This window comes from Ambystoma mexicanum, chromosome 8, assembly GCF_040938575.1.
Source record: "Ambystoma mexicanum isolate Mex_15411 chromosome 8, UKY_AmexF1_1, whole genome shotgun sequence".
Lineage (NCBI taxonomy): Eukaryota > Metazoa > Chordata > Amphibia > Caudata > Ambystomatidae > Ambystoma > Ambystoma mexicanum.
The window spans coordinates 687,357,675-687,383,732 of NC_090929.1; the positions used below are offsets into that span (position 1 = coordinate 687,357,675).

Below are 26,058 nucleotides of genomic sequence, written 5' to 3' on the forward strand. Positions count from 1 at the left end.
CCCGGAGTTAGTACAGACTGACACTAAGAGTTGGAGATCTACAAACCACTGGGGTATCTACCTGAAGTCTTATTACCAGTACGACTTTAGGACCCTAACACTGTCCCCTCTGCTTAAACCACCTCTCAAAGCAAGATTTCCTGGTCAAAAGTCCCAGTAATTGAGGCTTTCGTGGAAGGGGTGAAAAGATTTCACCCACCTATTTCTAATTAAACTCCCGGATTGGACTTGAATATTTTCCTTACTAAATTTATGGGGCCTCATTTTGAGCCAATGGCTAGTCCTCAGGCTCTCACCTATGACTGATTTTATGGTGGCTATTACTTCCATTAGGAGAGCTAGTGAATTGCAGGCTCTCTCAGTTCAAGACCCATTTGTTCGTTTTCGAAAAGACGGTGGTTTTGCGCACACACCCACGCTTTGCACCTAAATTCCTTTCCAAGTTCCATGTAAACCAGTCCACTGAACTTTCAGAATACCACTAAGCGAGCTGAAAGAAGCCTCCATACGCTAGATGTTCGGTGAATACTGTACCTTTTTTTTTTTTCTTATTTTTTTTTTTATATATATATATAAAACAAATCCACTTCACAGATCAATTTTGTTTCTGTTGCCGCTGGGCTAGAGAAGGGGACCCTGTCTCTTTATCGACAAATGGATTGTTAAATGTATCCTAAAGTGTCTGTCCAGGAGAGATTTACCCTTTATGCCTGGGGCACATTCTACTCGAGACACAGAATCTAGAGGATCATTTGCAATAAAATCAAAAGTAGCTCCCATTTGCAAAGCAGCTACCTTAAATTCTGTTAACACCTTTACACAACATTACTGCTTAAATACACATTCTAAGAATTATTCTTAAAGGGGGTTCGGGCAGTGTTAAGCTATCTCTTCACTGCAGTTCCTTCTCACCCCCTCTACCCCCATCATCTCCTGGTACTGCTCACTAGTCTATGCACAGCATGTGATTCTAAGCAGATTCACAAGCATCAGAAGACATACATACCATAATCGTATTTCTGGTGCTTGAATCTGCTTGGATTCCCCATGCGCCCTCCCTTCCTCCCCTCTTGGAAGTTGAAGGAACATAGACATCTTACACCTTCCTTTTCTACTCACTCACATTTTCTTCAGGGTGCCTCGTGCGAGAACAAAAACAACCGTGGGGACCTCAACGCGTGAGGGATCATGGGTACACAACAAGTCACACTAGGGATAGTGTTATAAACGCGCCCAGTTTGACGTACCTTTTCGATGTTACAAAAAAAGATGAGACTGCAATTACCACTAGATGTCAGACTACATGCACAGCATGTGAATCTAAGCAGAAACAAGCACCAGAAATACGATTACGGTGAGTAATGTATGTAATACAATCCTTAAATGTATACACATTCTTTCATATTTCACATTTCATAATCTAATCAATTTTAACATTCTTGAAATGTTCACAACGGCTACCGTCCGAGTAATGGTTCTCCCAATTAATTCAGAGTTCAAAGAAATGTATTTGAGGTCAACTAACGACATGACCACCAGGGTTGATATAATTATAGGCTCCCTGAACGCGAGTGGATGAACTCGCCAACCAAGAGTTCCCTGCTGCTGAGGGAGTTCTGGAGGGCACAGTTGGATTTCCCAATGGTACAGGAAACGCAGTGGATGCTGGGAAAAGACATCTGGGGGGTGTGGGTAGTGGGTGGAATATCTAGGGGCTCGGCTAATAAAAAAAAAAAAAAAGAGGGGTGGCAATCCTGCTGTCGAGTCACTTGAATTTTTACAGTGGAGGTGGTGATGGTGGACTGCGAAGGTAGATTTGTGTTTTATGAAAGGGAAAATTGCAGGGAAACCCGCTGAATGGGTCTACTCCCCCAAAGTGGGCCAACTGCCATTCTGGTAAGGGGTGAGGAACAAATTGAAGAGCTTTGTTGAGGGCCCTCTTATAGTTGGAGGGGATTTTAATATGGTTCTGGACCCTGCCGAAGACCACAAGAGAATGGGGAGTACCCAGACTCCCCAGGTCAGAGATGATACCTCCACATGATTCGGATGGTGTACAAGGAGCTTCGGATCTCGGATTCTTTGATCAAACCGGTGGTTGGGTGTGATAAAGCTATTAGGCAAGGGGACCCTAGCAGTAACAGACTATCCAGCAGTGGGACAGGTTGAGCTATTAGAGCAGTACTTGGAGAAATTGATTGACAACCTCTTATACCAATAGGATAGAGTTGAAGGACCAGGGACCTTTATTCTAATCTGATCCATGTGTTCTGTTTGTTGCCAGGAGACAGGAGAGGACGAGAGCAAAGTGTCCGTTACGAGTGGGCATATTGAAACACGACAAGAAAGAAGAGATATTTCTGAGTTAAAATATAACTTTGCGCATGAGGAAGAGTGTAGACTTGTTTGAGTCGTTTGATTTGTTTATCAGGCACAGCCGAAGAGAAGACTGATGCGTCTTTCAGGAGCGGCCTCTTACACAACGGCTCTGAGGGGGTATGTGTTATTCCCTGCGGTGTGGAAAACAACTTCTGTCAGCTGGGAAGCAGCTGATCCATATGTGGTCCAATCGGGACATAGTCGACGCCCAGGAGGGGCAGGGTGAGGATCATAACCGGATTTTGGACGAGTCCTGATAAGCCAATCGTAATCAGGCCAACGCCTACAAAGGGAGGAACTGTGAGTGCAGACACGGCCTCCTCGGAGTCTACGGCACTAAACACAAATGGTGCAATGACTGAAGCTCTTACTGGGGAACCCATACATTAGCAAGGTATGTGTGACACCTTCCTTGCCAATGCGCTGCATCTGGAATAAACAGCTGTGCTGCCCAACCCAGAATCTGAGTTAAGGAGACGGGTGTGTTAGAAAGTTATACTATGGAAATTGATGCAAATCTGCAGACAAAGTAACGTTCCTTAAGAGCAGGTTACACTCTCATTGCTTTTGAAATACCTGAGAATGAAACGTATAGGAGGGAGATGACGAATTAAACAGGAGAGTGTACAGAAAGGTCAAGACTCAGTTAATAGAACATCCTAATAAGAAAGGAAGAGTTTAAGAAGAATGGACTATGCCATAAAAGAGGAGGAAAAGGAGTAAGAAGGGAAAACTGTAAACACAAACTCAGAGTGATACTTACCAAAGCAGAGTAGACACTCCTGGATTCCTGAGACCACTCCAATGACACGTATCCTTTTAAAAAGAAAAGCGAGAAAACCAACTTTAATAAAGGTTATTTGTTGATGACTAACTTCCGTGTCTGTGTCTTACTCTTATCCTACACAACTGAGTCTCTGACAGGGGGGCAGACACTTAACCTACTATGCTCCGATTTATAACTCTTACTCGAGATTCGACATATTGGTCAACGACACATTGAAGGGACAGGTCAGGAGTTCCCAGGTTGACGGTCACATGATCGGACCACAATTTAGCGAGGATAGTGGTAGGGAGCTGGGCGTCCCGGAAACCAGAGTGGGAGATGGATGTGCAATGATCGCCTCCTTAAAGACCGAGATACAGGGCAAGCCCGCAAGCCCAGCTTAGTGAGATTAAAGAATACTTTGAGCATAACGACAATGGTGAAGTGGAGGTCTAATCCTTATGGGAGGGATTCAAAGCCACTATAAGAGGATCCCTCATTAGACTAGGCTCCCAGGAAAAAAAGTGAGGTTGTGACAGGAGGAGTTATTGCGGGATAAGATAATGGGAATCCAGTCGGTGAGCCAGACGGGTTCCTTTCTCTCCCTCAGAAAAGCTAGCAAACTTAGAAGGTATAAAGCGCAGCTTAAGACGCTATTGTCCAGGACACCAAGGAAAAAGTTACTGTTTCTTAAGCAGAAATATTATTAAAAGGGGGATAAAGCCGACAAAAGAGGCTGAGGGGGGGTGGGGGGGAAGAGGTTCCGTGGTGTACGATATAGGATTGGGGAGGAATTTAGGAGCTTCTTTGGACACCTCTACACTGGAGTGTTCGGGAGATGGCTCCCACATTTCGGAGTACTTGGACCGATTGCTAATCCTGAATCTCAGTGGAGGTGGCTGCAAACCTGAAGGACCAATAGAAGTGGAAGAGGGAGAGAGACAATTAAAGGGATGAAGGAGGGGGAGGGCACAACCCCAGGGAGTGATGGCTTCTCAGTGCAGTTCTATAAACAGTACAGATCTATTCTGGCGCTGTACCTGGTTAAGGTGTTTAATACGGTCTTGGTGAAATTATTGGTAAATAGAATGGAAGGTGTCCTACCAACGTTATTTAATGGGAACCAGGTGGGGTTCATAAGGCAGGGCACAGACAACATCAGGGAGACCATAGACCTGATGCACTGTGTCAGAGAAGAAGATATGGAGGCAAGCCTGGTAACAATAGACTCAGAGAAAACCTGGTAGAATAGCTGTACATGATGAAGGTCTTGGAGAAGATGGGATTTGGGGACAACTTTAGGAAGTGGGTTGCATCTTTGTATAGATCCCCACCGGCATGTATGCAGGTGAATGGAATGCTAACTAAACCACTGCATCGCTCAAGGGGGACCCGTCAGGGATGCCCCCTTTCCCCATTGTTGTATGTCCTACAAATGGAATAGTTGGCATTATCAGCTTGAACCCAAGACTAAAAGGGATTGTGTGTGGGCGGATGGACTTTAAGCTCTCGCTATTTGCGAACAGCATTTTGGCATTTTTGACCGATTTACGGACCTACTGCCCGGAACTGGTTCTGTAGATTTCTCAGTTTGGGTCATTCTCGAGTCTTAAAATTAGTGCAGATCAATCCTGGGTGATGCCGATGAGGATGGGACGGTAATTTCTTGACTCTGAAGTAAAGTGTGGTATCAAATACCTTTGGGTTTGCATTACAATGAACTGGTGAATTTAGTGAAGGCAACCTTTGGTCCGATGCTGGAAAGAATTGGATCAGATCTGAGAAGGTGGGAGCCGGCGGTACTGTCTTGGTATGGCTGGATGACCTGCGTAAAAAGGAATATCCTGTCCTGTCGTCTTTACCTTTTCAGTGATCCTCCCAGAGTTTTTTTAGTGAATGGATTGCAATGGTGTCCAGATTCATCGGGTAGAGCAAAAGGCAGAGGCTTAAGAAATCAACCCTAAACCTGCCAATGGAATTTGGAGGATGCGCCCACCCGGATTTCCAGGGCTCTTATCAAACTGCGCAGTTGAGGGTTATGGTGGAGCACATGGGGGAGGATCTCTGCATGTATTGGACTTATTTGGAAGATCTGGAGGCGCGCCCTAGAAAGGTGCGGGACTCCCCTATATGGGCCGCACTGAAAGAAATTCCCCCTATCCTGAAGTCATCCGGGAGTGGGGGTATTGTGGGCAACATGGAGGCAGAAAAAAGAGAATAACAATCTGTCCTCCTAGCCATCGCCCCTGACCTCTGTGTGGGGTCCTTAGATCGATTTTGCTAGGCACAATTTTAGGTATTCACAACAATGGTCAGACATGGGGTTAGAGAGAGCCGGTCAACTGTTCCGTCATTTCTTAATGCTCGGAGTTGAGTGAAGAGATGTAATAGGTCAAAATCCCAGTCTTTGACTAAGGCTAAAATACATATTCTTGGCCTAGAAATGGGAGGAATGCTTTTCAATGGATCTCACGCCGTTTGAGATGATGCTCAACTCGATGGTGAATAGGAAGGGAATGGTATCACAGTTGTATAAGGCTCTCATTATGGCGGATATCACCAAGTGGCAAAAAATGTAAGGGCTTCTGGGAGGATTTAGCCCAGTGGGAAATATCGGAGGCAGAATGGGACAGGATATATAATATAACATTCCATGGGAACTTGTTTACTGCTACTATGGAACATAACTTTAAGGTTCGCCAGGGGTGATACAGGGATCCTCTCAGACTCTTAAAGATGTATCCAGGAGCTTCTCCCATGTACCCAGGGCATGTGGTCAGGTAGGGTCCTTGGCTCACATGTGGTGGCGATGGCCAAAGGTGTGATTGTTTGCGAGGAAATCTTAAGCTGGATCAAAGAAGCTACTGGGGAGCCATTGAAGCTAGACCCTCTTCAGATGATGTTGGGATTTCCGGCAAGAGATGGGACAGTGTACAGGTTACCTAGAATGTTGGAGGCCATGTTGAGAGCAGACAGGATAGCCATTGCCCAGAGATGGAAAGATAAGTCTCCCGACGAAAACAAAATGGGGCGTTGGGGGTGGGGGGGGGACACTCCAGGATACAATGTTAATGGAGAAATCGACTACCTTGGAACGTACCACAATGAATGGGGTTCCTTAATTGCAGAATGAGAGGAGGCATGGAGACGGATATGAGGAGCTGGGGTAGCGGTGCCGATTACCGGAACCTAACCCAAAAAGAAAATGAAGGGGATGGGGGATAAGGGTGGAAGAGCTTTGTTGCTGAGGGATGCAGCAGGGGCGAGTCCTGGGTGTGGGACACTATTGGGGCCTGGAGACTGAGAGGTGTGATGGGACAGCCTGAGTAGCACGGTTGTTTGGGGAAGCCTAAGGTGAACTGGAAAGTTCGGAACTTGGGCAGTTTCGCCCGGTGAGTGGACCACAATGGACTTGCAGTGCAACCCCTATGGACATATGTAAAGGGCAAGTGCATATTTCAGACACTGAAACAAGCCGTTTTGCGGGCAAAGGAGGTAAAGATTACTGTTACGACATATATTTGTGAAGTGGTATGTGCAAATAAAAATGCCAATAAAAACGTAGTTTAAAAAAATGTATTTGCTTTAGAGCAAAAACATTGCAACATTTTATTTGAATAAACTATATTCCCGTTCATAAACATAGCATTATGCAAATAATATTATAAAATATAATATAAAACAATCTCTGATCATTACATATAGGATTAAGTACCCCCTACTACTGATGACAAAGATACTGCCAGTCGTGGAACTTTGTTGCAGCATCCTTTCTACCTGTAGCATGGGATATTTTATTACTTGTAATACATGCTTATACATCTTCAATACTTGGCCTCATGTGCAGAATGTTTCAAAATATCTTCCACATGTTCATATGTACAATAAATGTAAAATCTGTGTCACAGAGCTTCCCCACCGCCATTAAAACAGTTTGGCCTGTGTTGCAAACAGATATTGTAAGAGCGATGTAATAAAATGCTCTTAAAAAATATATGCATGTAGTCCCTGCTTCCCAGTTCTCTTTAAACCACTTTCCCACCTGAGTTTGAAGGTTACAGGGACTGCACATGCTAGAATGAGCTTTTATGAGCAAGAACAGATTGTCTGGTAAGGCTGGTCTTGGCACCTTACCTGCCATTAAACCTTTGAAAGCTGTGCTTGGCGTTGATCTTTATTTCTGGGTTCTCTTTTGATCTCTCACTAATTGGACCACAAGGACTCAAAACCAGTAAGTGGCTCCTTTGTATTGTTCTGCCTTTTTCTTTATCAAAGATAGTATGTTTGAAACATAGACTAGTTTTATTTATGTATAAGGATGTTTTTACTTTTTTTGCAAGTGTGAATCCACTGCCAATGTGTCTGAAGAATGTACCGCATTGTTTTCTTATTGTTTTCCACCTGTTCTTTAGCATCTGGGACTTCTAAAGATATGCTGCCCGGTCCTTATCCGAAGACCCCAGAAGAAAGGGCTGCTGCAGCCAAAAAGTACAACATGAGGGTGGAGGATTATGAGCCTTACCCAGATGATGGGATGGGGTAAGATTTTTCTATATTTCACAAGGTGGTTTGTATTGCAAATGTTTGTTTGCAAAAGCCAAAATAAACATAGTTTGCTTTTATGAGCTTTATGCTCATTGGACGTAACAGATTGGATATAAGAAAACGATAAACGTTTGCTGCATTAACACATGGATAATTAAAACGACACAAATCCGAGAGCAATTTCAAGTGCACTGCATTTTCATTAAGGTAGTCCTGTGTTTCTTCCGTTTCTCATCGGGAATAGTTATACGCATAGTGGCCTCAAATGGTTCATAATTGCACACTAACGAGCTTTTTTTCAACGTCCGTACCCTGGGACTGAATCATCTATTTTTTTGTGTGCATTTAGCACACAAGAAGAAACTTAACTGAAAACCGGAGCAGAATGTTTTTTTTTTCATGACCGATCTTAGAATGCATGGATTTGCATTTGGGGCTCCAGATTGGATTTTTGAAGCGGTAGTATTCGACTCACATTTTTTTTTTTTTTTTAAATGTTGGGAGTAAAATGTTTTCTCAGAAGTAATAAAGTAACTTAAATGTAGATTTTTCTTTGAGTAAAAAATTGATTTTTCTAATTCATATTATTATGCCTCTGGTAATTCATGCAAATGAATAGATGTTTGCCTTTAAAAGACCTCTTAAGGTCATACCCATCCAAACTTATACATCGAGCTGCATGAGTGAAATTAGGGTTGGGACTGTTTACTCTTTTTGTGACTAAACTTTAGGGAGATAAGTGGCTGGTACACTGCTTATCTGTAGGACTGCTTGCAAGTATTGGAGACTTCCTTTCTCTGTTGAAGGTCTCTGTATCGTGTACTGTTTGATCGTGTATGTCAGCACAGAAGCCTTTGTGGCTGTTGGCTTGGTATTTTATTTGCACCCGCATTGTTAGTCATGTGGATATTTCTAATATAGTTTTCCTGACTAAAGTGAAAAAGGGAAAATAGGTTGAGATGAAATCCATGCCAAAAAACACACCTCTAAAACAAGCCAACATACCAATTTCTATCGTCTGCAATGAGTGGTGCTCATTAGGTGTTCCACACGGATGCTTCTGATGGAAAATGTTGCATGAAACGTGGGAAGCAGGAGACTGCTAGAGGGTGCTGGTTCAATATCGCTGCTTGAAGAATTGGCTCCTCAAAGCCCCACAGCCTCCCCCGAAAATGGAATTATGCAGTGATTGTTTATTTCTAGAAGAGGTGCACCCGACCCCCAGGAATCCCATTGGTGCGCCAGTGTAGTTGTAGGATTTTTGCAGCTCTGTTGTGAAGAATGGAGACTGGCAGTGAGATTTTGCGGAATTAGGCTTTTCAAGAGTGATACTATGCGGGCAAGGAGGCCTTCAATGGGTGGAGGATCGGCTGGTGACTTAGCTTGACCACAGAGTGAGTTTGAGCACCCACGGTTTGGTAGTAAAGCTGGAGGAGAGACATATAGAGGAACCATGCAGCGTTCAAGGGTCCAGTGCAGACATGAAGCATAGTTCCAACAGTATAGGCCCTGGTCCAACATACCAAGGAGCCTGCCCGCCTGCTTCCCACACGACCCAGAGGCTAGTCCTGCACATTATTGGAGTGGGGACTACCCAGCAATCGTGATTAGAGACCGGCGGGGAAGGTATGTGAAATAAGCAGCAGTACTTGGGTGCATGCACCCAGAACTGCACTGGAAATGCATAAAGATGATTAAAGTTAATTGGCCCAGTTTACACGTGGCTTTTTGGGGTTGCTGGAAGGCCCTGGTATGCTGTGATTATCCCTGAAAGGTGGCTAGGCAAATATTCCTATGTAGAGAATCGGTTATTGGGACCTATTTAAAGGATACGAGTACTGCAGGCAACCACTTAAGCAGGTAACTGAGGAAATCTTTGATATGGATCCTGCCCAGTAATGGAATCTGGCAGGAGACTCAACTGTAGCCGGTAGACTGGCTGTGGATCATTTCATTCCCCTTCATCCAATAATTCAGGAGAGCCGGGGAGGCACTATGATGGAAACATATCAAACGCCCTAACCTTATAGCGTTGAAAGTACCTGAAATGGCGACTAAGTTACATTATGATTATTCTGCCTGAAATAAAAGCGTTAAGTGAAATTCAGGTGTCCCTGTCAAAGTTGAAAGGTAGGCATCCCATGGACCTAACATATGAGCCCAGATTAAAAGATTTAGAAGTTACGGAAACTAGTTATTGGAGATTGATGACCTGGAAAATTATGACAGATTTAATCTGTGCATAATGGAAGTACTGGAAAAGGAATGTGGATTCAAGGAGCTGTTTAAGGAAGAAGGTGGTAAGGAGATTGCAATGGAAGGAGATCATAGAGCAGATGGCCCACCAAAGGCCCTAGGTCCATAGTAACAAAGTGTCACTAGTCTAAGGTAAAGGCAGTTGCTCAGAATAAGGCTCGCACAATGGGGACTAATGACTGCGTTTGGGTCTGAAGGCCGTAAAGATGGAAGCCCGATGCCCAAATGTTCATGTACAGAAGCGTGACCTGCTGTATGGGGTTCTTCCATCTTCGTGGCCTGCAGATTAACGCGGCAGACCGCTGCCGCCAGCAGCAGGTAAGTGGAGCGGAGCGGAATACTGTGCGGTGGGGGGAGCATCCCCAAAAAGGCCCTATAGAGGGTGTCTATAACAAACGACAGACTTTGCGGGAGCAGCTTTCACAGGCTGGATTCAGGAAAGTCTGCTTTTGTGGCATCTAGTCAATTCATCTAAAACCGTTCCATCGAAATGTTTCCATCTAAAAAATGTCCATCTAATGCATGTTTTTGGGGTAAAGGATTAATTTTAGATCAGATGTATTTTAAAGGGTAAAAAACGGGGATTTGAGGGGGGCCCCGACCCAAAAAAAATAAATAAATAATGCATTAGATGGACATTTTTTAGAGGGAAACATTTCGATGGAATGGCATTAGATGAAATTGCCATAAACTGTTTTTGTACCCGGCATTCAGACTCCGATCCGTTGACAGAGGGTGCAAATGTATGTCTTTACCAGGGCCTTTATTCCATAACTTTACTCAAGAGATGCAAATGTAGGGCTCTAATGTCGTGGTTGATGGAACATAACATCCGAGTTTTAGAATGTAATGTTGTAAGTCCTCACAATATATTTCAAGGTCTAGACCAATGGAGAAGAATGTTTGGCTTGAAATGTTATGAAACTCAATACGCCCTTCCCAGTAATTGCAGGTGGACTATTCAGATGTGATGATAGCTTCCAAACTGCCCATCCCAGAACTATGCCGTAGTCTAATAAACCCTGTGCATTTGTGTGGGGAGGGGGGCATGTTATGCGACAGTAATAGTTATTGATGTGAAATTTGGGCAGGGTCTTGGGCAGTATATATTATTTTGTAGACTGTTATCTAATTTTTAAGGGGGTGAGGCGATTGTTGGCCCTATACGGCCCAATTTATAGTCTGTCATCTTGAGAATATAGTAGGCAGGACTTCCAAATCTTTGCTGTGCAGCCTCCACCAATTTTCCCAAGTAAGGACGTTCTTAGATCTGTCGGACCAGTACAGAACAATGTAATATGTTTCAAGGTTTACTTTACCACCGGTATCTTTCAGAAGCGGCAGTCGGGAATCAACTAGTTTATAGATCTGTCTGATCTTGTTTGTTGGGAAGAGATTTAACCTGAAGTGCAGAAATTGTTTCCTGTACCAGGTGTTGGGAAATTTGATCAGGTATTTTGGCAGGGTGCCCAGGGATTTACTTTCGGACCTCATTGCTGTTGGAATCTTGTAGGAGATCATATTGTGTTGGGTCTTGACCCAGTCCTCGTGCCAGAGCTTCCATTTTACCTTTGGAGGGTTATTAATAAGTTCTTCTAGTACAGCTTTAAAGTGGCTTTGACAAGCGCTCCTCCATTGCACTAGTATCCGGTTGCTATCATTCTTCAGATTTTCTCCCAACACTCGATATGGCTTAGCCGGACAGGGCAGCATGCATTCCCTGTACAATGCCAGTGATTTCCATATCGACCTTGCAAGTAGCAAAATGAAGCCCAGTTGTATCTAATAATGGAGGTAGGTATTAAATTAGGAAGCCTGATTATTTTCCTCCAAAAGCTCCCTTCCAGCGAGGGCCGAATTTCCCAGAGGGTACATTGGAACCCTTCTGCACCATACAATAAAGTTGGTGACTGACTTTATAGAATATCAGAATTGGGTGTATTGAGATTTTTCCGAATTTCTTGTGGAGCAGACGAACCTGACCTACTAAAGATACGTTTTGTCCTCGACGCCCTTTGGCGACAGAGGTCCACCTTACTGTTATTAATCAGAGCTCCTAGATAGTTCACCTCCTTGACCTGAACCACGGGCTGTTTTTCAGCATACCATTTGTACTGAGTTCTTCTTTGCTGAGCCTGAGGACCAAATACCATGGGGTTGGTTTTGGCTTTATTCAAAGCAAGCCCATTATTGGATAAATAATCATACAGGCTATCCAGAGAGCCTTTGTAGGCCAATAGGCATCGTATTAATTAGGACAAGGTTGTCCGCATAAGGAAGTCTTGGAAGATGTTTCCCCCTATCTTTGGGGGGGGGGGGTACTTGTGTCTTACTCATATGAGCCCTTATCTGCCAGAAATAAATTAAACGCGGTTAGGGCCAATTGTCTGCCTTGCTTTAGGCCCCCAGACATATTGATACAGGAGGTTAGGACCCCTTGAGCATTGAGGCGTATCTGCACGTTGGTTGATTGATAAAATGATTTAATCGCCACCAAGAAGTCTGGCGGACAATTCCACGCCTCCATTTTGGACCACAACAATTGTCGGTCGATACTATCAAAGGCATTTCTTGAATCAATAAAGGCCAAGTAGATCTTGGTGCTGTCATTGTGGGCTTTGCCTTTTGAGAAGATTCAGCAGAAACATATTCAAGTTTGTTCCGATGCCTTTCAAAAAGCCTGTTTGGGGCAGATAATCTTGTTACTTTCTGGCAATCCATGTCTACAATTAGTGCTGGTGGAAGGCTGCAAACAGTTTTCCCAATTAATCCAAAAAGTCAATCGGTCGAAAAGTTTGTCGGGTCATCCCTACTTCCTTTTGTAGATGGGTACAATTACAGCTGATCTCCAAGAACTCGGGATCCCTCTCGTCTTGAGAATTTGTTTAAAGTGCTCCAAAATAAACGGCACCCGTGTTTCCAGGGATTCCGTGATCATGGAGTTAGAGATACCATCCGGACCCGGAGCTCTAGAATGATTAGCCTTTTTAATTGAGAACTCTGCGTCCAGAATGTCGAGCGAAAAACACCATGCAGACATTGAGGTCATCGGAGAACGACAGAAAGTTGTTACTTTTGCTTCAAATAACTTCCGCTAGAACGACGTCCAGGTATCTTCGAAAATGACATTTACCAAGGCAGCTGAGCGTAAAGATCAGGATCTGTTGATCTGCCATATTGTTCTCCCATCTTTTTTTATCAAGTGTCGGGAGTATGCATTCTGCTTCGTTTTGCGTGGCCTCTACTTTGTAATGAGCCAACCAGTTCTTGTATTTTTGCTTTTTTTTGTTCAGCAGCAATTGTTGTGTACTACTCGAACGCAATCCATTTATCTGTCTAAGGTATTTCTGTAGCTGTTTCTTTTCTAGCATAAGAATAACTGAGACAGAGACCTAGACAAAGGTTTTTGAGCTTGGGGTTTGAATTCAAGGAGTAGAGGTAGATGGTTCACATCCCCTCCTATAGCCAGCTGCCTTGAGAAATTTTGTGAAAAAGACTGGGTATCTTGTTGTCTTAGCCGTATGTGATTTAGACCTTGAGTTTGGTTTATGTCCGATGCCCATTTGTCTTGCTTAGGATTGGATTCAGCGGACTGGGTGTACTTGAGTAGAGCATGATCACTCGCTGTTTTGTGATGACCTCCAGTAATGTTGTATCCTGTATTAATGAGCTAGAAATCAACACATAGTCCAGGTTACTAGAGGAGGTGCCACTAGACGAGGTGGGTTTAGGGAGACGGTTGCCGTAGGTTTGGCCATTTAAAATATGAAGGTCTCTATCTTGCATCATGTCCATCCATTGCGCGGCTTTTTTTTTTGAATGACACACAGTCGATCCTTTATCAATACACAGGCAATTAAGATCGCCACTGATTATAATAAAATGGGTGTCAAATTTTAAAGGCCATTTGTCCAATTGAGGCATTGGCCGAGTTTATAAAGTCGTTATTACAGAGAGCTGTCGAGTTCCAATATACATTCAGAAAGAGGCGGTGCTGAGGGTCACCACTTTTCGATGCCTTGAAAACTAAACCAATCGCCAGTATGAACAGATTTGGGTTCTCAAGATCCTCCACCATCAAAACCGTTCAGTTTTTGGTCATGGTTAGTAAACAAGAGGCAGGACGACCTTTTATACCTCTGTATGCAGGATTACGTAGCAAGGTGTGTCCGTCCAAAGCTGGAGGATTTACTGAAGGCAGATTATGTCCCAGTCTCCCGACGATACACCAGTATCATTAGGCAAGTGTGAATGTCACCTGGTGTTCCAGAAGGCCATTGTCCATGCAGCTGTTCGTTGTTAATTGTTCTTTTGGACTAGTGGTTTAACGCCTCTGTTGGAACATCAGGTGAAGAGTCTTTATCAAGTTCTCGGCCTACTGTGATGCCCCTAGTTGATATCTTATTCGTGCATGTGATGGTTCCAATAAATCAGTATGGCTTGGGAGGGCCAGCGTCTTGCTATCCAATTTCGGGCACACCTTATGCCCACCCCAGAAAGGCTATCCGATGTTGATTTGTTTTTTGTTATATTTTAAGTCTGCTGTCTTGCTCTGTCTTGGGACAGGCCTGCTGTCGTGAAGCCCAGATTGCGTCTTTCTGGAAAAGTCTGTAAATTCAAATCCCTTTGGTAACGGGAGGTGTGCCATTTCCAGGAGTGAGGACTTGAAGCAGTTGGTTATCAGAAGATGGAAAAGCCACAATCTATTGTTACTAACTTAGGTAGGTCTCTTTTGCAGTGCCCTCCTTGTGCAATTCACCTGCCTTTTGGTCACCTTTTAAACTCAAACCCCCCCTTCTCTCACTACCTGTAGGTGCTCGCCATACTCTTAAGCAACATAGTCTTTTAAAGATTCCAAAGTCCTGATGACAGTTTGGTGCCATAAGCAGCAGGGCTCCACCCACACATCCCCTGCATTCCTCTCAACAATTCACCGAACCAGGAACACCTGAACCTTGTGTGTCGACAATGTTTGCGTATTGCTATATTTTGAGCAATACATGAAATAAGTCACCTACTATTCACTAACCCACTTATATGCATATTTATTTTGGATTTTTTCTTATGCATACCCTTCGTGCCTAATAAGGCACATGATTTCTTTTAAAAAACTGTGTTCTATGTATGAAATTAAATCCTTGTTTTTGTTTGGAAACATTTCTATTTCTTGGTGATCTTTTCAAGAGCTAGTATATATGTTGAACTAGCCTCACTGCTAACAGAAGGCGACCACCTGTGCGTCAATGGCAAGGGTAGTATTTGACTCCTTTTCTCTTTCTATAATCCTGTTTAACCCTCGAGTCGGGCTCCCACACAAAAAAGAGGATCTTTGCCCCTATCTCACACGGTCGAATAGTTTCAACTTTTATCCTCCTTCAAATTCCAAGTTTTTGTTGCCATCATATACAGCCTCCTCTGAGTATTGTGGTTGAACCATTAAAGGCGAAGGCTTCATAGGCCTTAGTGGACCTGGGATAGAACAATTGAATGTGGGGCATGATCGCCGCACAGCGTTGGCAGATTTCTAATAAACGCCCGATCCTGGTTGGATTTTCTATTTTTGGGCCTAGGCTGATCTTCGATTTCGAAGGTTAGTGTTCAAGTCCTCGCGTCGTCCTAGGCAACACTGACCACACTCCCTGCACTCATTACCAAGGATGCACACAAGTTGCAGCGAATAACCGCTAGGGAAGGGCTTCTGTGAAGGGGAAGGGAGGCCGCCTTGCACCGGGGACTAGACTGGGTGCAGTCTGGACTCACTGCTTTGCTCACCTCTAGATCCTCCCCTCCTAACGCTTGGTTTTCTTTTTTGTTTTACAAACTTTATTTTTGTATTTACAGCGAAAGAGCATAGGTTGCATAGGTATTAAAACCAGTATAGTGATTTAAACATTCTCCATACATTCAGTTTTCATGTCATTCTTGAGTAGGCCTCTTGAGTGTAACAGTTAAACCTGCTCAATTCGCAAACTTTAAATCAACAAAGCAGGATGAATAACAATGTCACTGAAAGTGAATGGTTCAATCACTATTCGGAACTAATGAACCTGGAGTCACACGATAGTACGAGCGCGCGAAGTGGATTTTTCCATGATTCTCGATGAATTAGATATCGAAATGGCAATCCAAAAACTTAAGAACTCATGGGCGGCAGGCCCTGGTGGACTGACAAATGTAGAACTGAAAAAAGATCCTAAAGTATGGTCAAAATGTATTCTGGGACTCTTTGAGCAAATAGAAATCTATCTATTACAGAAATCTATCTATTACAGCCCAATAACTTTATTGGATTTAATTGGTAAAATCTATGCCACAGTATTGCAAAAGAAACTGACTGAATGGGCAACTTCAAAAAACATTGACCCAAGACAAACAGGATTTACAAAGGGTACAGGAACAGACCTCAATTTGTTCATTCTATCTCTGATGAAATTGAACACAATAAAGGCCCAAGAAAAACTTTACCTTGCCTTCATAGACCTGAGGCAAGCGTTTGATGGAGTCAACCGCAACAAGCTTTGGGGAAAACTTAAAAAATGGCAGTGCCCAGACTCAATACTACAACCAATAATGGCGCTACACAAGAATACTACAACAAGAGTAAGATTAAACACCCAAGTGTTACACTTCAGGCTTCCCCGCGGGCCTCCTTGCAGAGTACGACTTCTTTACAAGCTCCTCTATGGACCAGATACAGGCCACCATGGCGTCTGTACAAACTTCGACGGACTCCGGGTCAGCTGACACATCTTGTACGTGGAAGACGTACGGCAAGACACGCCCCTCTTACGACTATAAAACCACCGTCTTCCAAGGGGCTCGCTGCTAATTAGCGTTACAAGCTACACACGGTTTCGTCCGTTACTACTTCGTGTCTTCCTACACGATTCCTCATCTGAACTCCTGGTTTTGACCTTTGCCTGACTACTGGATTGCCTCGTCTCCTCCTTTATTCCTGTCGTGCTCGTCTGGTTGTTTGACTCGGAACGTTACTGGATCCGGCTCCCTTCTGTCTCTTGCGGTACTTCATTCCCGGTTGCCGCTTCTGCACTCGGAACCAAATTGCTGTCGACTATCTGGAACTTTTCTACAGCTACTCTGGATACATGTGTGCTCATGTACATACTTAATTGGCTATCCCCATCTCTGCTACTATTTATCTCCACTACTTGTTTGGATATTTGTCTTCTGTTGGATTCTGGGACATTGAGTGACTTTCCTGTGAGATTGTCCTTAAGTGCATATAAATGCTTTCCTGAAAACTGCACCAACCCGGCACTAGTGCGACCCTCGTGCCGTCCGGGGCTACTTCCCTATACTAACATCCCTGTTTGTTATTTTCTCCTGTCGTTGTCTTCGGTTTACTGGATTCCTTTCCTCAATATATCCTTATTAAGGTTAGTTATCAATTAGATATATCGTTGGGACCAATATTGAATTAGACCATTTCCACTCATTTTGTGTTATTCCTTGTAGATCCACCCCGGGGAAGCTCCACTCCAATACATATCTAGGTAGTTGCCCATTTAATTCAACTGTTCTAATCCCTTGCATTAACCTCAACACTGTCTAATATCTTTGTATTCCTTTGCAGCATTGGTATTGGCGGTGTGTGTTCTCCCCGCTCTTTTATTCAATTGACACCTCTGTCTGTCCCAACTGAAACAGCAGACCGGTACATTGTGGAAAAGAGCCCCTCTTTGAGGAAGCCTGAGTCTTGTACTCAGGGGAGCTGGGATGGAAGGCTGAATATCGATTCTTGTACCACCATCATCTCCAAGGTCACTTCTCTGCATCTTCGGCCTATTTCGGAGTGGTGAGTAACACCAAGGAGCCCCGTCGAAAGAAATAAAAACTAATAGGAGTCAAGCAGGGATGCCCATTGGCGACAACGCTCTTCAAACTATACATTGCTGACCTCGCAGAAGAACTGAAACGGATAAATCATAACCCTCCCCGCCCCCCGTCCCCAAGTCTAAATAACACGGAGGTTCCAATAATATGTTATGCTGATGATGTGGTTCTTCTAAACCAAACAGAAATAGGGTTACAACATCTACTAGCCGGTTTACAAACATACATGGTGAACAATGACTTAATAATTAACACTAAAAAATCCAAAATCATAAAAATTGGAGGGAATAGGAGAGTTACAACAAAAGACTTCAAATGGAGAATAGGTTCCCAGACACTGGAAACTGTGAAAGAAATGTTACCTGGATATACTGTTAAACGCATCGATCTCGGAAGAAAACTGGAAAAGAGATCTTAAGACAAAGGTACAAATGCTGTGTTCACAAGCCAGAATCATAAATGCCCGCTTTGGGAAATCCTAGTTGATACCAGCAAGGATGTTTTACATCCAAAAAGTCATGCCAATATTAACCTACAGTGGAGAAGCTGGACTGAACGTAAACTGGAATATATGGGAGTCACTAGAAAGCACATTTTGGAAATCATTACTAAATCTTCCAAGAAGTTTGCCAATTTCAGTAATAAGAGCGGAATTGGGTCTCCAATCACTGCATTCGATCATCTGTTGGAAATCATTCTTATTACTGAGAAAGATCCTGGTAAAAGATGGGGTGATCGGTTACAAACTTCTGACAAGAAATGGTATAGGTAAAAGTAGGGAACTATTGAGCAAATGGAAGGAAACTTGGAGTGCGTATTTAGACAATATTAACTCAAATACAACTGAACTAATAGAAAACTCTGAAAGAGTAAAAAGAAAATTAAAAGATTCCGACTGGATAAAAACAAGAGAAATCAAAATATCATATGAATCAACTAAAAACGTGGAGAATTCCAGTCGGAAAAGAGATACCTTGCCAGAATATCTGATACTTACCAAGTAAATTTCACAGATATAAACTTCGCCACAGTCAAATGGACGTGTTGCCAACGAATGGCTACCTACATAGTAGAGGAAAGCGCGGAGTGAACAATTGAGACTGCTGTTTTTGTAATGAAAGACACGCGTCAGTAAAACATCTTCTCCTAGAATGTGAGGCGGTATCAACAGAAAGAGACAATATTATCCAAACAGACTTTTTAAAGCAAGATCGATAGAGGATTGGTGGAAAGAATTCCTGCATGGAAATAACATAAGTATGTGCAGGAATAAACTTTATCGAGAAAATATTGGGAGATCTTGACCAATACGAAAACACAAAGGACTGGACTCAAGGACTCATTGGATAATAACAAAAGGAGAAATTAACGTGTTTTTATTTTTATCCTTATGAAAAAGGAGAGGAGTGGAAGTATTTTGTGTAAAAAGTTTTAATGATCAAAACTAATTCACAATTAACAATTCCCCCCTTCGTTTCCATTATTCTAAGTAACGTTCGGTTGAAGTAACACTAGAAAGTTTTACATATGCAGTTCGGTGCAGTACAGGGTAGGACTGTCTTTGTCAGTCTTGCTTGGTCACAGAATAGAGACTTTCCGGAGGACTCTGCGTTTAAAGTACATTTGTTCTCTCTCCTTTTTGTAAACTCATGGAGAGGTTTCCATGTGTTCAAGTATTTGGGGTATGAGCCGTAAGCCAATGCTGTCACCTTTTCCATGGCCATGACTCCCCACAGCCTTACCCACCACATGGCCACGAATGGCCCCTGCTTATTTTTTCACATGTGTGCTAAATTGATTCTGGCTGTGCTCAACATGTGGGTTATAAGCGTGGCTCTGTTCCCCGTATTTGTGGAAGTGCCTTCCACCGCCACTCCCAGCAGCACTACTGTTGGGTCCATAGGGAGCTGCACCCCCACTACTTCTTTAATGTGATTTCATTCCAGTATGCCTGTGCCCGCAGATAAGCCCACCACATATGGTTCAGGTCCCCCTTGTCCCCACAGCCTCGCCAGCGTAGTGAGGGGTAGCTCGCATTCATAGTGTATACGTTGTGGCGTCATGTACCACCTTAGGCATAGTTTAAAGTCTGCCTCTTTAATCGAAACACATTTAGAGCTTTTCGCTGGCTGCCTGTCGCCATATTTGCCCCCACGTCTCTAAGGGTGTCGGTTTGCCCACATCCTCCTCCCATTTCCTCATGTATGGAAAAGTTTCTTCCGGGTCTGCCCCACATAGTAATCGGTATAATCGCGATACACCTTTCCCCGCTGCCCCTTCCCTTATTTTGAGTTCCAGCCCTGTTGGATCCCGGGATGCTCTCTTTAACTTTTGTGTTTGTGATCCAATGCCTAATTTGGGTGTAATGATATTGTTCATTCTCCGGGATCTGGAATTTGTCTTTGCACCTTTCAAACGTCAGGGGTACCCCTTCTGAGTAAAATGTCTTTGTCAGGGTTTGCCCTACCTCCCATTGGGACCAAAAGTGGGATTTTGTGCCTGGTGTAAAGTCTGGGTTGGGCCATTGGCGTGAGCAGGCCTCCACCTATCTGTGTTCTTACCCCGTAGTGCTTTATCACAGTACCACAAGGTGGCCTTGGTAGTTTCCAACAATATCCCCTCTCTCCCTCTGTCTCGCATACAAGAACCCCAAACACTCGAATGGGATCCCTGTTACCTCCCTCTCCAAGGTTACCCATCGTTCTGGTTCTCCGGAAGAGCCCATTGTTGCATCGATGTCACCTGTGCTGCCCACAGGTATCTGCGGAATTCTGGTACCCCCAAACTCCCAATTGCATGTATCCGGAATAGAACCTTCCTGGAGACCCTGGGCTTCTTCCCTTTCCAAATAAAGAACATGGCCTTCTTTTGTACGTTCTTAATCGCTGGATTCGGGGTCCATAGCGGGAGAGCACCCATTACGTATAGGAACCTGAGGAGGAGGGACACCTTGACCGCAGCTATCCGAGCTGACCAGGATAGTTCCTGCATGTCCCATCTTTTGAGATCTTCTTTAATAAAACACTATTGTTTAGCTTTGAATCTGTTGTCTGTCACAATTAGTGCAACTAAGCAGAAAATAGGCTGTACTTAAATCTTAGTGTATGGTCAGATATTGGATAGTACCTGGCACGGCTATCCAAAGGACCCAACAAGTGCAAGGGAACACAACCCTGTGCCGAGACATAGACCCTCAGTCTCACACATTAGGCCCCTGCAAAAGATCCTTAATCTACAATTCAAAAGTGTTGGGGAAGACCATGCTCACCTCAACTACTTCAGGGCACCATCCGGACTCAAAACTCTCCCATCAAAAGTTAAGCGGACCTGATTATTGCCAGACGATAAAAACAGGATTGTACAACTATCATTAATGCCTAGGCTAGACCCGTGTTACTAACGCTCCTTTTGAGTCAGGAAAAAGTTTTCGACAGGAGGCAATAGAAATGTCTCTATTTTCTTCCCTTTAATTAATATTGCACTTGATGCCTAAGAAAGTACTCGGCGCCATCGCTCTCAACCAAAAATGAAGCTGTTGCTAGTGCTACCTACGTCATAAGCAAGCACACACCGACATTGCAATTATTCGTGCTATCTCCCCTAATACTGGTACCATCTTGGAAGGGATGACTGCATGTTTATTCTAAACCAACCTTCGTGGTACTGTGATGCTGCATCATTTGGCCAAAACTGATCCTTAGATTAAGGTGCTGAGGTGGCTCCCATATCTAAATACAAAAGTAAACGAGTGAACAGGTAAAAAAGTCAGCACCTCAATACTCAAATGACCTATAATCTCTGGACCCTGCTTCCTATATACACATTTTTAACGCAAATTAGAGGACAAAAACATCTGTGGACACACTATACCCGGACCTAGCCAATAGCGAGCAGATGCCCAATAGGAGATTTAATGACCAATTTAGAACATGAAACTCCAAGGAGATAAGTGTAAAATGCGTCCTTTGCACAAAAATAGTCGTATCCAAGGACAATCGTCCTGAGTCCACTAAACCACTCAGCATCCTACCAGAGCAGCGCTTCAGCAAAAGATTGAATTCTTAACAGTTGCCCAGCATAACTCCTTAATTAACCAGTGTTCATGGGTTATCAACCGAAAAATCCAAGTCTGCTCTAGTTCGAAAAGCTGTGCTGTCACATAGAAATTGAAACTGTTGGGCCTAACCTGATAAATGATGAACCAACTGAAATCGTCTGCTCCATTTTTCATCTATTGAAATTGCTGACCAATTGGGTGGAAAGTGTCCCATCACAGAGGAAAGTTGTGGGGTGAACTAATCTGTTGTGCAGGTTTCTTCCCCTCCACAATGTGAAGAGAGGCTTATGTGAGGGGTCAGAAATGGTGAGACGTACACAAGGTAAATGCTTCTCAAAGTTTGCATTTAAAGCAGAAAGGGGTTTTGAAAAACCTTTAACTTTCCCTAACCTAACAGAGGGCCCTGCCTAGCAAACTAAAACTAACAAAACTGATCTAGTGTCCAAAATATCTCTGGCCCTCACACTAGTACACACTACATTATACAAGGAAAATATGGCTCAATTCTCTAATTCAAATTGAAAGGTCCTTGAAAGCAATCCTTGCGATTAGGGTTGGACTGCCTTCCCCTTGATCAAGTCGGGACCATTTGGATTACAGTTCTGATTCAACAAAGTTCTGTTCAAGGTGATATAAACGCCTTTGTCAACCACTGTCTGTCTTTAGGACACAACAAATGTCTCTTCCAAAATGCTTGGTTCTTAATCCACATTGGCCTTCTTTCACAAACACAAGTTCAAACCAATGTTGTTCAGTTACCATGTGGCACCTTCTGCAAAGGGACTAATTCTTGTCAAGATGGCAATCTTTCTCAATACTTCTTCTTGAAATGCAACACTTCTGTCAGTAGAGCAAAACTCAGCTTGTCTTGGTGATGCCACTGTGTTTCAAACAAATAATAAAGTGTATGGATTCTCTTGGTTCAACAAAGGTTCTTTCAACACCTCTTATGCCACAAAGCTATTATATCAAATCGCCTTTTTGACGCGCCGAAAACCTGAAGGGCATCAGGGCATAAAAAAAGACCACACATGAACAAAGGCACGGGACAACCCAGGATAGGTGATTATACAAATAGGGTAGTTTTTAGTTGTTTGCGGAAAGACGGCTGATCTTCTTGTTGCAATGCTCGAGGAAGTGCGTTCCAAGCTGTGGCTGCAAGGAAGGGGAAAGATCTTCCATTTCCCCAGACACAGTTAGGCTTGGGGTACTCCAATAGCTGACTGTTGCTTCATCTAAGCAGTGTCTGTGGGTGGTCGTTTAGTAGTTTCTTTTTCAGGTAGGAGTAGGCTTTACCTTGGACACACTTGTGTACCAGGGTAAGGATCTTTAAGCATAAGCCAATTAAGTTTTTTCCTATGCTCACAAATGTGTTCACCATGGCTCACATATTATATAATGAGGATCTCGTTCTGGACTTTCTGAGGTTTGATCGTATTACCTTTTTAGTTGAGCCCCCTAAGAGCGCATTATAGTAATCTAGTCCGGAGAGGATCATTGCTCTGGCCATGGTTTCACAATTTTTCTCAGAGATCAACAGTTTTCATTGGCTGACCAGTTTCAGATGGTAGTGTGGTCTTCACTAGGTTGTGAACCATCTTCGTTCCTGGTCCACTGGCCTGCCAGGACTAACAATAAGCCCTTTCCTGGTATACTTGCCTGCCAGGAAGAAAACTCCTACAACTGCTTTCAGACTTGATGGCAATATTGACTCCAGTATTCTCTGCTCCAATCTCTCTTGGAAGGAGGATTGAACAATAACTGCCTTAGTCTCTTGACTTACTTGTGTGCACGTTTTCCCTAACCTGAGAACAAATTATAGAATAATTATTCTCAAAGGGTTTCTCGATCTTCAAGACAGCCTCTTGACTGATAGCAGTTTGGGTTGCAAGCTTCCTCTAGCTGAAATCCCAAGAGTTGTGCCCTTGTCGCCTTGGTATGGTTTCCCAGTCTCTTGGCTGATGGCTATATGAGATGAGCTTTCCCAAAATTGTATCTTTGACAAGGAGGTTTGTGTCTTGGCTGCTTTGAGGTTTTCTCACAACTTCTTGGCTGATGGTAATGCTGGTTATAAGCGCTTCCCAGTGACTGGGGCCAGCATTCACACTTGACAAACTCACTGGTTCTCTGCGCCGGCTCCCACTTGCTGGTTGAACGCTCAACGACCGCTTACTTTCCCGCTTCTGCAAGCCTCGGGTAAGTTGCGTGTCTGTCTTCGGGAGCAATGACGGCTCCTTTTGTTCTTCTGCAACTTCACTGGCCTGCCATGCGCTGTACTGGAAACGCTTCTCCTCAGCTGGGCTTCTTCTTCGTACGCTGCTTTCCGCTGCACATACTCTGCAATTCTGCTTCTGCTCAATTTCACCCTTCGTGGTGACTTCGGCTGGCAGGCTTCTTTCCGTGGCGACTCCCGCGCCCCACATAGCTTCAGCGTCCCAAGCTACACTCCCTCACTGCCTTCCAATGCTCCTTGCACTTCTTCCTCTGCATTCCCTAGCTGTGCCTCATCTTGGGTTTTAAATATCCCTGTTGGGCAATTAAGTGGCAGCAACTAGACCGCACCTTTAAATATTTACGATTCTGAATCCTTATTGCCTCCATGCTCTTCTTCCTCGTCCCAGTACTTTTAGCATTATGGGATGGGAAATTAAGTCCATTGGGGAATATGTGACATTAGGTTGTTCCCCGTTACTTTCAGTTAATCCATGCTGCTCTATGAACTGAGAGTTGTTCTCATTAAGGCAGAATTATGACGATTAAGGTTCTCACCTTAATTCCTGAACCTTTGAGGCACCAACTTTGCTCTGTTTAAATTACTTTTTATGACTGGTTCTTTGGGTATTGATATTGAAGGGACTGGTACACCTTTGGCATGCCATTTGGTATCTGGGAATTATTTCACTTTCATCCTTGGAAGATGATGAATACTGTGACTCTTCTAGCTGAGTCACCACTTCCACCAGATCGCTCCCCCTCATCTCCCCATGTGATCCTTCCCCCTGATGCCACCTCCAGGGTTGGGATCAGGTAGCAGCTACCTTTCCCTGGCCACATGGAAGGAGTCTGGGGTTTGGTGATGACTCTGCAGTCATCTTTGCAGTTGAATTGCTGGACACAAACAATAGTATGGTCTCATTATGATATGTTGGTCTCAAGACTACATGTGGATGGTCTGATAGCAAGAGGTAAGCAATGGAAAGTTAATGACATCTTGTTTAAGGATGCGATCATTAGGGATACGATACAAGAGGAAATTCTTTTTGTTTTTGTTTTGCACAACAATACAGGTGAAAACCTTTTAAAGTGTTTTGATTACTGAGGGGGCATCACACAAAAAGGAGCAGAAAAGCCCTGTTGGAATCTCACCTCGAAAAGGAAATTAGGTTGATGGAAGACAAAATACAGATGGGATCAGCTGATAAGGAAGACCTCTCTGAAATTACAGGTGAAGCATCAGGAATTAAAAGCAATACTAAATGATGAAACATTGCATAAATCAAGATCACCCCGCCATCCATTTTATGAAAATGGATATGAGGTACCCTGTTAAATAGAGGTGTAGGCAAGTTGCAAAGCATAAAAGTGATGCAACACATCCGGAAGAGATGGTTCACTTATCTGGTCAGTATTCTAGAATGCTCTGTGCATCCGACAGACATGCACCAAGGGATCAGAAGAGAATACTTGACGTTGGACCTTCCCAAGCTGACAAGAGTTTTACCTCATCTCACAGAATAGGAATTGCACACCTCTGTTAAATAAATGAAACCTGTAAAGGATCCGGGTCAGAGGGGTTTTACAATAGCTTTTTATCAGCGATTTGCAGGGGTGCATGCCACATCTATCCTCTCTGTAACGGTCCGTTATTTCTCCTGCTGCGCACACAAAAGGAACAGATGTTTGGGGGGGGCGGGATCTCTCAGAATGTGCGTGTTCAGAGGAGCGAGGCACATGGCTATTGCTCCTATGTGGTTTACCTGGTCTGTGGGCCTCTTCATGGGCTCGAACAATCAGCTGTTGCCCAGTGGCAGGCCCACTGTATTACTCAAAGTGGACCTGAAGGTGGGCTAAGCGGATGGGAAGAAGCAATGCCATACATGTATCCCGTTGCTTCAACTTTCCCTCTCCCCTTTTTCTCTTCACTCCCTCTCCACCCTTCCTATAGCTGCAGCAAGGTAGTTCACATGCCCATGGAAGTGCC

General features: G+C 43.7%; 1 protein-coding gene across 1 annotated transcript in view; it reads left to right on the plus strand.

The window, feature by feature from the left end:
* Positions 1–26,058, plus strand: part of NDUFB8 (NADH:ubiquinone oxidoreductase subunit B8) — a 246,316-nt gene that overhangs the window by 39,283 nt on the left and 180,975 nt on the right. Inside the window, exon 2 of the mRNA XM_069610489.1 lies at positions 7,558–7,684. Coding sequence (XP_069466590.1) covers positions 7,558–7,684 — 127 coding nt within the window. The remainder of the gene's footprint in view (positions 1–7,557; positions 7,685–26,058) is intronic.